This window comes from Mirounga angustirostris, unplaced genomic scaffold, assembly GCF_029215605.1.
Source record: "Mirounga angustirostris isolate CCGP_5_RB_7025 unplaced genomic scaffold, mMirAng1.0.hap1 SCAF_14, whole genome shotgun sequence".
Classification (NCBI taxonomy): domain Eukaryota; kingdom Metazoa; phylum Chordata; class Mammalia; order Carnivora; family Phocidae; genus Mirounga; species Mirounga angustirostris.
Window position 1 is genome coordinate 93,847,151 of NW_026991722.1, and position 13,415 is coordinate 93,860,565.

The 13,415-nt window shown below is 44.4% G+C and overlaps 1 protein-coding gene across 1 annotated transcript in view; it reads right to left on the minus strand.

Moving 5' to 3' along the window:
• Window positions 1-13,415, minus strand: part of LOC135362477 (proline-rich protein 36-like) — an 81,680-nt gene that overhangs the window by 48,852 nt on the left and 19,413 nt on the right. The window contains exons 2-3 of the mRNA XM_064577709.1: window positions 650-769; window positions 47-390 (exon numbers count right to left, since the gene is read on the minus strand). Coding sequence (XP_064433779.1) covers window positions 47-390; window positions 650-769 — 464 coding nt within the window. The remainder of the gene's footprint in view (window positions 1-46; window positions 391-649; window positions 770-13,415) is intronic.

Genomic DNA, 13,415 nt, shown 5'->3' on the forward strand with positions numbered 1-13,415 from the left:
CGGTGGTGCCGGCAGCGGTGGGGGTAGGCAGGCAGCGTTGGCATGCATTCTCGGGGTTAGGTAGCTGGGCCCGGTGGAGCCAGGCTGTGGCAGCAGACGGCGGCGGCGGCAGGCAGGCGGTCATGGATGCCGGCGGGCAGCAGGCTGCAGGCGCAGGCAAGGGCGGTGGGTGGCAGAAGGCAGGTGGCGGCGGCAGGCAGAGGTAAGCGGCAGCAGGGGGCGGCAGTGGCAGACGGCAGTGGTAGTACTGACTGGTGGCGGCAGCAGGCAGGCAGTGGCAGGCGGCGGTGGCAGCATTGGTGGGCAGTGGCTGCAGGCAGCGGCAGGCAGGCGGTGGCAGTCGGTGGCAGGCGGCAGCGGGCAGCAGCAGAGGTTGCAGCGGTGACAGCACTAGCGGGGGGCGTCTGCGGCTGCAGCGGCTGCAGGGGCGGCAAGGGCTGCAGGGGCGCCAGCTTTGGGCAGCCCCGGGTCATCGGGTGGCGGTGTGTGGCAGCCTCAACAGCAGGTGCCATTGGCTTCAGCCGGAGTCACCGGCGCGGGAAGCAGGCGCCGCGATAGGGGCGGGGTCAGCAGCAGGCGGGTCAGCGGCGGCAGCGACGGTCAGCGTGGGGAGGGGCGCCGGAAGCGCCGGCGGGTAGAGTCGGGTTACGCGGCGGCGTCAGCGGCGTCAGCGGCGTCAGCGGCGTCAGCGGCGTCAGCGGCGTCAGCGGCGTCAGCGGCGTCAGCGGCGTCAGCGGCGTCAGCGGCGTCAGCGGCGTTAGCAGTATTGCTGGCGCCAGTCAGCTTCCACGTTGGGCAGCAGAGGAAGCTCCGGGCAGCAGAGGCAGCAGTGGGAGTATCAGCAGCGGGCGGCGGCAGCGGTAGTTGCCGGGTTAGTGGGGTCAGTATGTGGCAGCGGGGGGCGGTGGAGGCAGTGGAGGCAGGGGGCGGCAGTAAGCGGTGGGGGCAGGGAGGCAGGTAGCGGCAGTCAAGTGTGGTGGGCGGCGGCGGTAGGCGATTGCAGGCGGCGGCAGGAAGCGGTGGCAGGCTGTGGTAAGCAACGGCACGCAGGCAGGCGGCCGCGGCAGGCAGGCAAGGGCGGCGGGCGGTGGAAGGAGGTAGCAGGCAGCGGCAGGGGAAAGGGGCAGGCAGGCGGAGGCAAGGGGATGCAGGCAAGGGTGGCAGGCGGCAGCGGCAGGTAGGTGGCTGGGGCGGTAGGCAGCGATAATTGGCAGCAACTGGCGGGGGCAGCGGCCCGGTGGCGGTAGGGGCAGGGTCAGCGCTGGGCAGTCAGTGCCAGCAAGCAGCAGGCGGCAGAGGGCGGCAGCGTGGGCCAGCCGCGTCGGCGGTCAGAAGCATCGTCTGTGATGGGCAGCGGGTGTCAGTGGCGGTAGCTGGGGGCAGTGGCGGTAGCTGGGGGCAGTGGCGGTATGGCTGGGAGCAGAGGGAGCCGGGGGCATCGGCGTCCTTGGAACCCTAGCATGCTGCGGTTCCGAGGAAGAGGTGCCCCTCAGCCTGGTATCTGCAGGGGACACAGGGGGCCACACAGACCCAGTGGCCAAGCCTGAGACGGAGTGCCAAGTCCTGCTTCCTCCCATTGGGGAGGCCAGGTGAGTTCGGCCTCTGCCCTGGGCCTGAGCTTCAGTCTCTCCATCTGTAAAGTGGGCAGAACAGCCAAACCTTAGGGTTATGGTGCAGATTTAACGTAGGTAATGGGTTTCCTCTAGACTGGTTCAGAGTACAGGTTGTCATTCCTCTTATTCCACTTCCAGCTGTGTGTCCTTGAGCAAGATAGGTAATCGCCAGGCCTCAGAATTCTCATCTGAGAGATGGGCCTGCAAAGAGGACCTATATAGGCTTGTTTTGGGGATTTAGTGAAGTAGTACACAGAACCCATTTCCAAAGTCAATGTAAATCATGGTTCCTGGCACGAGATAAGTGCAGTAAGAGTCTTTGGGATTAATATCACAGAAGTATTAGTTACTGTTATTGCTAGCACTGGGGAAGGAACACCTTGATTGCCATCCCCATGATTATCATCGTGAGTTAATTGAGGAGCTGCTCTGTGCCTGGCACTGGCTAAGCATTCTACACCCTTTATCAGTTTGCACATCTCCGTGGGCTAGGATCCTGATAGGCCTCTGAGTCTTAGAGACGCAGGTAATGCTTGGAACCAGATTTCAAGCCCTTGTCTTTGCAGCTCCAAAACCTGTGCTTCCAACCTCTCCATGTTTGGGGCGTATCCGAAACCCTCATGCCTCTCTGCTTGACTCTGCACCTTACAGCTTAGAATAGGGCCTAACCCAGAGGAATACAGAGGGATAAGTATTCTCTATTTCTGTTACCATCGTAGTCTTTATTCACTCGCAGTGCTTTATGGGCACAGATGTAACGGCGGTGGTTAGTGATTCAGATCAAGAGCTGACAGACCATCCCAACTGAGAGAAATGAGACCCTTTTTATGTGTTCCTCTCCCCCTAGAATGACGGTCAAGAGACAGTGATGACTAAGAGGTTGCCAGTGAGTTAAAGAAGTTGGCTGCCCAGCCGCAAGAGCCTGAGTAGACAGCAGCGGCGACCTTTGGTAGCATCTCAAAAGACACCTACACGATGGAACATGCCCAGGGATTTGGAAAACCGGTAAGGCACTTTCCATCCACCCTGCATTGTTCTTCCTCAACTTTTTCAGTATCTCCCAGGAACTCCCTGCTTCTTCCTGTACCCCTAAGCGGGATGCAGTGCCCAGTGCTCTGGGTAGAGAGGAGCCTAGCACTTTACATGCTGTTCTGTGCACGCACTCACCAGTGTACAAAGCTCTCCTTTAGCCTCTGTGAGGAACAGGAGGGCAGTTTCCCGCACAGATTTGGGCAGGTCCCTGCACTTTCTGAGTCCCCTGAACAATGGTGTACGGCTTACCTGTTTAAATCCAGTTTTGTCTTGGAGTGTTTTACAAGACCTTTTCCTTAGGATAACTTGTAAGATCACTCTCTTTACAACTTCGAAGCTTGTAATACAGTGTTATTAAATATAGCCGCCATGTTGTACGTTACATCCTGTGACTGACTGACTTTATACCTGTAAGTTTGAACCTTTGACCCCTGTCACCCATTTCACACCCATCCCCCTGCCTGTCAACCACCAATCTGACTGCTGTATCTTTAAGCTCAGTTTTTTGGTGTTTTTAGATTCCATATAAAAGTGTTGTCATAGAGTATTGGTCTCTGACTTCTTTCAGTTAGCATCGTGCCCTCAGGGTCCATCCATGTTGTTGTAAAAAGAACGATTTCGTTTTTTGTTACGGCTAAAGAGTATTGCAGTGTCTACATACACCACATCTTCCTTATCGATTCATCCCTCCGTGGACATGTAGGTTGTTCTCCTATCTTAGCTGTTATGAATAATGCTGCAGTGAACATGGGGGTTCAGGTATCTTTTCAAATGGGTGTTTTTGTTTTCCTTGGCTAAATGGCCAGGAGAAAAATTGCTGGATTGTAGGCTCGTTCTAGTTTTAATGTTTTGAGGAGCCTGCATACTCTTTTCCACAGTGGATGCACGTACCTACGTTCCCACCAACAGCTCACTGGGGTTCCCTTTCGGCCACATCCTTGCTAACATGTGTTATTTCTCATCTTTTTGATACTAAGTTTTCTAACCAGTGTGAGGTGCTATCCCATTGTTGTTTTGATTTGCATTTCCCTGATGATTCATGATGTTGAGCATCTTTTCACGTCCCTGTTGGATCTCTGGATGTCTTCTCTGGATAATGTCCATTTGGATAATCCTCCCACTTTTTAACCACTTTGTTTTTTTGCTGTAGTTATTGAGTGTAGGAGTGCTTTATATGTACTGGATACTAATCTTTTTTTTTTTTTTAAGGATTTATTTATTTATTTATTTGAGAGAGAGAATGAGATAGAGAGCATGAGAGGGGGGAGGGTCAGAGGGAGAAGCAGACTCCCTGCTGAGCAGGGAGCCTGACTTGGGACTCGATCCCGGGACTCTGGGATCATGACCTAAGCCGAAGGCAGTCGCTTAACCAACTGAGCCACCCAGGCGCCCCTCCATACAAATTTTAAAGATTCTTTGCCTTATGTCTTTAAAACGTGTTTCGAATTTTGGTAAGAATTGCATTCAATCTCTAGACGGTTTTGGGTAGTGTAGACATTTTAACACTTAATTCTTCTAATCTATGAGCATGGAATGTCGATTTACTTGTGTTGTCTTCCGTTTCTTTCCTTAGTGTCTTACAGTTTTCAGTATATAGGCTTTCACCTCCTTGGTTAAATTTATCTTTAAGTGTTTTTTGTGTTGTTTTTTTTTTTGATGCAGTTTTAAATATTATTTTTTAAATTTATTTTCCTGTTCATTATTAGTATATAAAAATGGAACATATTTTTATGTACTTTTTATCCTGCAACTTTATTGAATCTGTTTAATAGTTTTTTTCATGTTGTTTTTAGGGTTTTTTTACATATAAAATGTTATTTGAATATAGTGACCTTTTTTTTTTTTCTTTAAAGATTTTATTTATTTATTTGAGACAGAGAGAATGAGAGACAGAGAGCATGAGAGGGAGGAGGGTCAGAGGGAGAAGCAGACTCCCTACCCAGCAGGGAGCCCGACGCGGGACTCGATCCCGGGACTCCAGGATCATGACCTGAGCCGAAGGCAGTCGCTTAAACAACTGAGCTACCCAGGCGCCCCTGAATATAATGACCTTTACTTCTTCCTTTCCAATTTGGATGTATTTTATTTCTTTATTTTTCTTGTGTAATTGCTCTGGCTAGGATTTCCAGTAGTATAATTGACCGTTGTCCATCGTCGGTTTGAATTGTGTGGTCCAATGAATACCTTTTTTATTCAGTAAATACAGGCATTGCTTGTAAAGGTATTGTCCTTTTGAATTTTTTTTTCTTTTAAAATGATTATTTATATTCTACTTACTTAACATACAGTGCAATATTGCTTTCAGGAGAATTCCGTGATTCATGACTTGCTTACAACCCCTACTACTCATCATAACAGTGCCCTCCTTAATCCCATCACCCAGCTAGACCATCCCCCAAACACCTCCCCTCTGTCAAATCTCTGTTTTCCAGCATCAAGAGTTTCTTACAGTTTGTTTCCCTCTCTGTTCTTTGTATTCCCCCTCCCATTTGTTGATCTGTTTTGTTTCTTAAATCCTTAGGAGTGAAATCACATGGTATTCGTCTTTCTCTGACTCACTTATTTTGCTTAGCATAATACACTCTAGCTTCATCAGGATTTTTTTTTTTAAAGAATTTATTTATTTCTTTTTCTTTTTTTTTAATTTTATTATGTTATGTTAGTCACCATACAATACATCATTACTTTTTGATGTAGTGAGCCACGGTCCATTGTTTTCGTATAACACCCAGTGCTCCATGCAGTACGTGCCCTCCTTAATACCCATCACTGGGCTCACCAATCCCCGCAACCCCCCTCTAAAACCCTGTGTGTTTCTCATGTCCATAGTCTTTCATGGTTCATCTCTCCCTCCAATCCCCCCCCCCATTTTTCCCTTCCTTCTCCTCATGTCCTCCATGTTTTTCCTTATGTTCCACAAATAAGTGAAACCATGTGATAATTGACATTCTCTGCTTGACTTACTTCACTTAGCATAATCTTCTCCAGTCCCATCCATGTTGATGTAAAAGGTGGGTATTCATCCTTTCTGATGGCTGAGTAATATTCCATTGTATATATGGACCACATCTTCTTTATCCATTCATCTGTTGAAGGGCATCTCGGCTCTTTCCACAGTTTGGCTGTTGCGGACATTGCTGCTATGAACATTGGGGTGCATATGGCCCTTCTTTTCACTACATCTGGGTCTTTGTGACAAATACCCAGTAGTGCAATTGCTGGGTCATAGGGTACCTCTATTTTTAAATTTTTGAGGAACCTCCACACTATTATTTTTTGACAGAGAGAGACACAGCAAGGGAGGGAACACAAGCAGGGGGAGTTGGAAAGGAAGAAGGAGGCTCCCCACAGTCTTTGGATCCAATGCGGGGCTCGATCCCAGGACGCTGGGATCATGACCTGAGCCGAAGGCAGACGCTTAATAACTGAGCCCCAAGCTCCATCAAGATTTTCTTAATCACACTCTTTTTCTCTAGCTTACTTTGTTGTAAGAATACAGTCTATAATACATGTAACATTCAAAATATGTCTGAATCAAATCTTTGTGTTCCTGGTAACTTTTGTGGTCAACAGTAGGATATTAGTATTTCAGTTTTGGGTGACTCAAAAGTATTCTCAGATTTTCAACTGCACAGGGGTTGGCAACCCTAATCCCTGCATTGTTCAAGGGCCAACTGTATGTTGAATAGAAGTGGCGAGAGTGTGCATCCTTGTCTTGTTCCTGATCTTAGAGGAGAAGCTTTTGGCTTTCACTCTTGCATAGGACGTGGCTTCTCAGGTATGGCCTTTATTAGGTTGAGTTACATTCTCTGTATACCTGCTTTGTTGAGAGCTTTTATCAAAATGGGTGTTGCGTTTTGTCAGATGCTTTTTCTGCATTGGTGGAGAAGATCATAGGATTTTTACCCTTTGTTTTGTTAATGGGGCCTATTTCTTTGATTGATTTGTGGATGTTGAACCCCCCTTGCATCCCTGAAATAAATCTGACTTGTTCATACTTCTTCCTGTATTGTTGAATTTCGTTTGCTCTTCTTTTGTTGAGGATTTTTATATCTATGTTCATCACAGATACGGGTCTGTAATTTTCTTTTCTTGTGGTATTTTGGTAGGGTTTGATAAGGGCAATGCTGGCCTCCTAAAAGGAGTTGAGAAGCATTCCTTCCTCTTGTATTTGTGGAAAAGTTTGAGAAGGATTGGTATTCATTTTTCTTTGAAAATTTGGTAGAATTCACCAGGAAAGCCATCTGGACTCCTGACTGTTGAGAGGTTTTTAATGACTCATTTTGTTTCCCTACTGGTAATTGGTCTGTTCAGAATTTGTCTCTTCATGATTCATTCTTGGAAGGTTGTGTGTTTCTTGGAATTTATCCTTTCCTTTTGGACGGTCAAACTTGTCGGGGTGTAATTGTTCACAGTAGTCTCTTATGAGCCTTTGTCTATGGTATCAATGGAAACATCTTTTTCATTTCTGATTATGTGTACTCATTCTTTTTTTTTTTACCTTGAGGCTAGCTGAAAATTTGTCAGCTTTTTTCTTTTCTTTCTTTCTTTTTTTTAAAGATTTTATTTATTTATTTGAGACAGAGAGAATGAGAGAGACAGAGAGCACATGAGAGGGCGGGAGGGTCAGAGGGAGAAGCAGGCTCCCTGCTGAGCAGGGAGCCCGATGCGGGACTCGATCCGGGGACTCCAGGATCATGACCTGACCCGAAGGCAGTCACTTAGCCAGCTGAGCCACCCAGGCGCCCTCAGCTTTTTTCTTTTCAAAGAACCAGCTCTTTTGTTGATCTTTCTATTGCCTTCATAGTCTGTATTTGATTTATTTGTTTGAGATGTTACTTCCTTTCTTCTATTAAATTTGGGCTTCCGTGTTCTTTTTCTGGTTCCTTGAGGTGGAAAGTTAGGCCGCTTATTTGAGACGATTCTTGTTTCTTGATTTACGCCTGTATCACTACAAACTACCGTCTTAGAAACACTGTTCTTAAAATTTTTTAAATTTTTTTTAAAATTTTTATTATGTTAATCACCATACATCATTAGTTTTAGATGTAGTGTTCCATGATTCATTGTTTGTGCATAACACCCCGTGCTCCATTCAGAATGTGCCCTATTTAATACCCATCACCAGGCTAAACCATCCTCCCACCCCCCTCCCCTCTAGAACCCTCAGTTTGTTTTTCAGAGTCCATCATCTCTCATGGTTCATCTCCCCCTCCACTTTCCCCCCCTTTATTCTTCCCCTCCTGATATCTTCTTCTTCTTTTTTTTTTTTTTGTTTCTTAACATATATTGCATTATTCGCTTCAGAGGTACAGATCTGAGATTCAACCGTCTTGCACAATTCCCAAGGTTTACCAGAGCACATACCCTCCCCAATGTCTATCACCCAGTCTTCCCATCCCACCCCCCACTCCAGCAACCCTCAGTTTGTTTCCTGACATTAAGAATTCCTCATATCAGTGAGGTCATTTGATACATGTCTTTCTCTGTTTGACTTATTTCGCTCAGCATAATGCCCTCCAATTCCATCCACCTCGTTGCAAATGGCAAGATCTCATTCCTTTTGATGGCTAACTAATATTCCATTGTATATATATACCATTTCTTCCTTATCCATTTATCTGTCGATGGACATCTTGGCTCTATCCACAGTTTGGCTATTGTGGACATTGCTGCTATAAACATCGGGGTGCATGTACCTCTTCGGGTACCTACATTTGTATCTTTGGGATAAATACCCAGCAGTGCAGTTGCTGGATCATATGGTAGATCTAGTTTCAACTTCTGGAGGAATCTCCATACTGTTTTCCAGAGTGGCTGCACCAGCTTGCATTTCCACCAACAGTGTAGGAGGGTTCCCCTTTCTCTGGATCCCTGCCAACATCTGTCCTTTCCTGACTTGTTAATTTTAGCCATTCTGACTGGTGAGAGGTGGTATCTCATTGAGGTTTTGATTTGGATTTCCCTGATGCCGAGCGATGTTGAGCACTTTTTCATGTGTCTGTGGCCATTTGGATGTCTTCTTTGGAAAAATGTCTGTTCATGTCTTCTGCCCATTTCTTCATTGGATTCTTTGTTCTTTGGGTGTTGGGTTTGATAATTTTGGATACTAGCCCTTTATCTGATATGTCATTTGCAAATATCTTCTCCCGCTCTGTCGGTTGTCTTTTGGTTTGGTTGACTGTTTCTTTTGCTGTTCAAAAGCTTTTTATCTTGATGAAGACCCAATAGTTCATTTTTGCTCTTGCTTCCCTTGCCTTTGGCAATGTTTCTAGGAAGAAGTTGCTGAGGCTGAGTCGAAGAGGTTTCTGCCTGTGTTCTCCTTTAGGATTTGGATGGACTCCTGTCTCACATTGAGGTCTTTCAACCATCTGGAGTCTATTTTTGTGTGTGGTGTAAGGAAATGGTCCAATTTCATTCTTCTGCATGTGGCTGTCGAACTTTCCCAACACAATTTGTTGAAGAGACTGTCTTTTTGCCATTGGACATTCTTTCCTGCTTTGTTGAAGATGAGTTGACCATAGAGTTGAGGGTCTACTTCTGGGCTCTCTATTCTGTTCCATTGATCGATGTGTCTGTTTTTGTGCCAGTACCATAGTGTCTTGATAATGACAGCTTTGTAATAGAGCTGGAAGTCCGGAATTGTGATGCCGCCAGCTTTGCTTTTCTTTTTCAACATTCCTCTGGCTATTCGGGGTCTTTTCTGGTTCCATACAAATTTTAGGATGATTTGTTCCATTTCTTTGAGAAAAGTGGATGGTATTTTGGTGGGGATTGCATTGAATGTGTAGATTACTCTAGGTAGCATTGACATCTTTACAATATTTGTTCTTCCAATCCATGAGCATGGAACGTTTTTCCATTTCTTTGTGTCTTCCTCAATTCCTTTCATGAGTATTTTATAGTTTTCTGAGTACAGGTCCTTTGTCTGTTTGGTTAGATTTCTTCCTAGGTATCTTATTGTTTTGGGTGCAATTGAAAATGGGATTGACTCCTTCATTTCTCTTTCTTCTCTTTCATAGGAATGCCACTGACTTCTGTGCATTGATTTTATATCCTGCAACTTAACTGAATTCCTGTATGAGTTCTAGCAGTTTTGGGGTGGAGTCTTTTGGGTTTTCCACATAAGGTATCATATCATCTGCAAAGAGTGAGAGTTTGACTTCTTCTTTGCCGATTTGGATGCCTTTGATTTCTTTTCATTGTCTGATTGCTGTGGCTAGGACTTCGAATACTATGTTGAATAGCAGTCGTTGTAGAGGACATCCCTGCCGCGTTCCTGACCTTAGGGAGAAAGCTCTCAGTTTTTCCCCATTGAGAATGATATTCGCTATAGGTTTTTCATAGATGGCTTTTATGATACTGAAGTATGTACCCTCTATCCCTATACTCTGAAGAGTTTTGATCAAGAAAGGATGCTGTAATTTGTCCAATGCTTTTTGTGCATCTATTGAGAAGATCATATGATTCTTGTTCTTTCTTTTGTTAATGTATTGTATCACGTTGTTTGATTTGCGGATGGTGAACCAACCTTGCAGCCCAGGGATAAATCCCACCTGGTTGTGGTGAATAATCCTTTGAATGTACTGTTGGATCCTATTGGCTAGTAGTTTGGTGAGAATTTTTGCATCCTTGTTCATCAGGGATATTGGTCTGTAATTCTCCTTTTTGATGAGGTCTTTGTCTGGTTTGGGGATCAAGGTAATGGTGGCCTCATACAATGAGTTTGGAAGTTTTCCTTCCATTTCTATTTTTTGGAACTGATTCAGAAGAATAGGTATTAATTCTTCTGGAAATGTTTGGTAGAATTCCCGTGGGAAGCCATCTGGCCCTGGGCTTTTGTTTGTGGGGAGATTTTTGATGACTGCTTCAATTTCCTTAGTGGTTATAGGTCTGTTCAGGTTTTCTATTTCATCCTGGTTCAGTTTTGGTAGCTGATACATCTCTAGGAATGCATCCATTTCTTCCAGGTTATCGAATTTGCTGGCATAGAGTTGCTCATAATATGTTCTTATAATTGTTTGTATTTCTTTGGTGTTGGTTGTGATCTCTCCCCTTTCATTCATGATTTTATTTATTTGGGTCATTTCTCTTTTCTTTTTGATAAGTCTGGCCAGGGGTTTATCAATTTTGTTAATTCTTTCAAAGAACCAGCTCCTAGTTTCGTTGATCTTTTCTACTGTTCTTTTAGTTTCTATTTCATTGATTTCTGCTCTGATCTTTATTATTTCTCTTCTCCTGCTGGGCTTAGGCTTTATTTGCTGTTCTTTCTCCAGCTCCTTTAGGTGTAGAGTTAGGTTGTGTATTTGAGACCTTTCTTGTTTCTTTTTTTTTTTTAAGATTTTATTTATTTATTTGAGACAGAGAGAATGAGAGAGACAGAGAGCACATGAGAGGGCACGAGGGTCAGAGGGAGAAGCAGGCTCCCTGCTGAGGAGGGAGCCCGATGCGGGACTCGATCCTGGGACTCCAGAATCATGACCTGAGCTGAAAGCAGTCGCTTAACCAACTGAGCCACTTTCTTGTTTCTTGAAAAAGGCTTGTATTGCCATGTACTTTCCTCTTAGGGCTGCCTTTGCTGCATCCCAATGATTTTGAATAGTTGTGTTTTCATTTTCATTGGTTTCCACGAATTTTTTAAAATCATCTTTAATTTCCTGGTTGACCCACTCATTCTTTAGTAGGATGCTCTTTAGCCTCCATGTATTTGAGTTCTTTCCGACTTTCCTCTTGTGATTGAGTTCTAGTTTCAAAGCATTGTGGTCTGAAAATAGGCAGGGAATGATCACAATATTTTGGTACCGGTTGAGACCTGATTTATGACCAAGGATGTGATCTATTCTGGAGAATGTTCCATAGGCACTAGAGGAGAATGTGTATTCCGTTGCTTTCGCATGGAATATTCTGAATATGTCTGTGAAGTCCCTTTTGTCCAGTGTGTTATTTAAAGTCTTTATTTCCTTGTTGTCTTTTGCTTAGATATTCTGTCCATTTTAGTGAGGGGGGTGTTAATTCCCCCACTATTATTGTATTGTTGTCGATGTGTTTCTTTGTTTTTGTTATTAATTGCCCTATATAATTGGCTGCTCCCATGTTAGGGGCATAGATATGTACAATTGTTAGATCTTCTTGTTGGATAGACCCTTTAAGTAGGATATAGTGTCCTTCCCTATCTCTTATTACAGTCTTTGGTTTAAAATCTATTTTGTCTGATATAAGGATTGCCACCCCAGCTTTCTTTTGGTGTCCATTAGTATGGTGAATGGTTTTCCATCCCCTCACTTTCAATCTGGGGGTGTCTTTGGGTCTAAAATGAGTCTCTTGCAGACACCATATGGATGGGTCTTGTTTTTTAATCCAATCTAATAGACTGTGTCTTTTGATTGGGGCATTGAGCCCATTTACATTCAGGGTAACTATTGAAAGATAGGAATTTAGTGCCATTGTTATTGCCTGTAAGGTGACTGTTACTGTATATTGTCTGTGTTCCTTTCTGGCCTATGTTGCTTTTAGGCTCTCTCTTTGCTTAGAGGACCCCTTTCAAGATTTCCTGTAGGGCTGGTTTTGTGTTTGCAAATTCCTTTAGTTTTTGTTTGTCCTGGAAGCTTTTTCTCTCTCCTTCAATTTTCAATGACAGCCCAGCTGGATAGAGTATTCTTGGCTGCATATTTTTCTCATTTATTGCCCTGAATATATCCTGCCAGTCCTTTCTCGCCTGCCAGGTCTCTGTCGATAGGTCTGTTGCCAATCTAACGTTTCTGCCATTGTAGGTTACATATCTCTTCCCCCGAGCTGCTTTCAGGATTTTCTCTTTGTCTCTGAGACTCGTAAATTTTACTATTAGATGTTGGGGTGTAGACCTATTTTTATTGATTTTGAGAGGGGTTCTCTATGCCTCCTGGATTTTGATGCCTGTTTCCTTCCTCAAATTAGGGAAGTTCTCTGGTGTAATTTGCTCCAGTATACCTTCTGCCCCTCTCTCTCTTTCTTCTTCTTCTGGGATCCCAATAATTCTAATGTTGTTTCGTCTTACGGTATCGCTTATCTCGAATTCTGCCCTCGTGATGCAGTAGTAAATGAAACATTTAAAAACAAATATATTGAACTCCATGCGCAATGGGGCACTCAAACTTGCAACCACAAGATCAAGAGTCCCAATGCTCCACCGTCTAGGCCAGCCAAGTGCAGCATTCTTGGAACCCATTTTGCTGCATTCCATAAATTTTGCTATGTTGTATTCCATTTTCATTTGTCTCCAAGTATTTCTTGGTTTCTCTTGTGGTTTGCTCACAAACCCACTGGTTATTCAGTAGCATGTTGTTTAATCTGCATGTTTGTGAAATTCCAGTTTTCTTCTTGTAATTGATTTCTCATTCCATACCACTGTGTTTGGAAAAGATGCTTGATTTGATTTCAGTCATCATTTTGGAAAATTCTAGGCTTCTTGAATTTATTGACTTGTGTGGCCTAACATATGGTCTAGCTTGGAGAATGTTCTATGTGCACTTGAGAGGAGTGTATCCCATGTGCTGCATTTGGACGGAGGCTTCTGTATGTATCTCTTAACTCCATCTAATTACCTAGTTGTCTGAGGCTGATGTTTCCTTATTGATCTTCTGTCTGGATGGTCTATCCATTGATACAAGTGAGGTGTGACAGTCCCCCACGGTATTGCTGCTGATTTCTCCTTTGAGGTGTGTTCATATATGCTCTACATATTTAGTTGCTCCTCTGTTGGGTGGGTAAATATTTACAAATGTTGCATCCTCT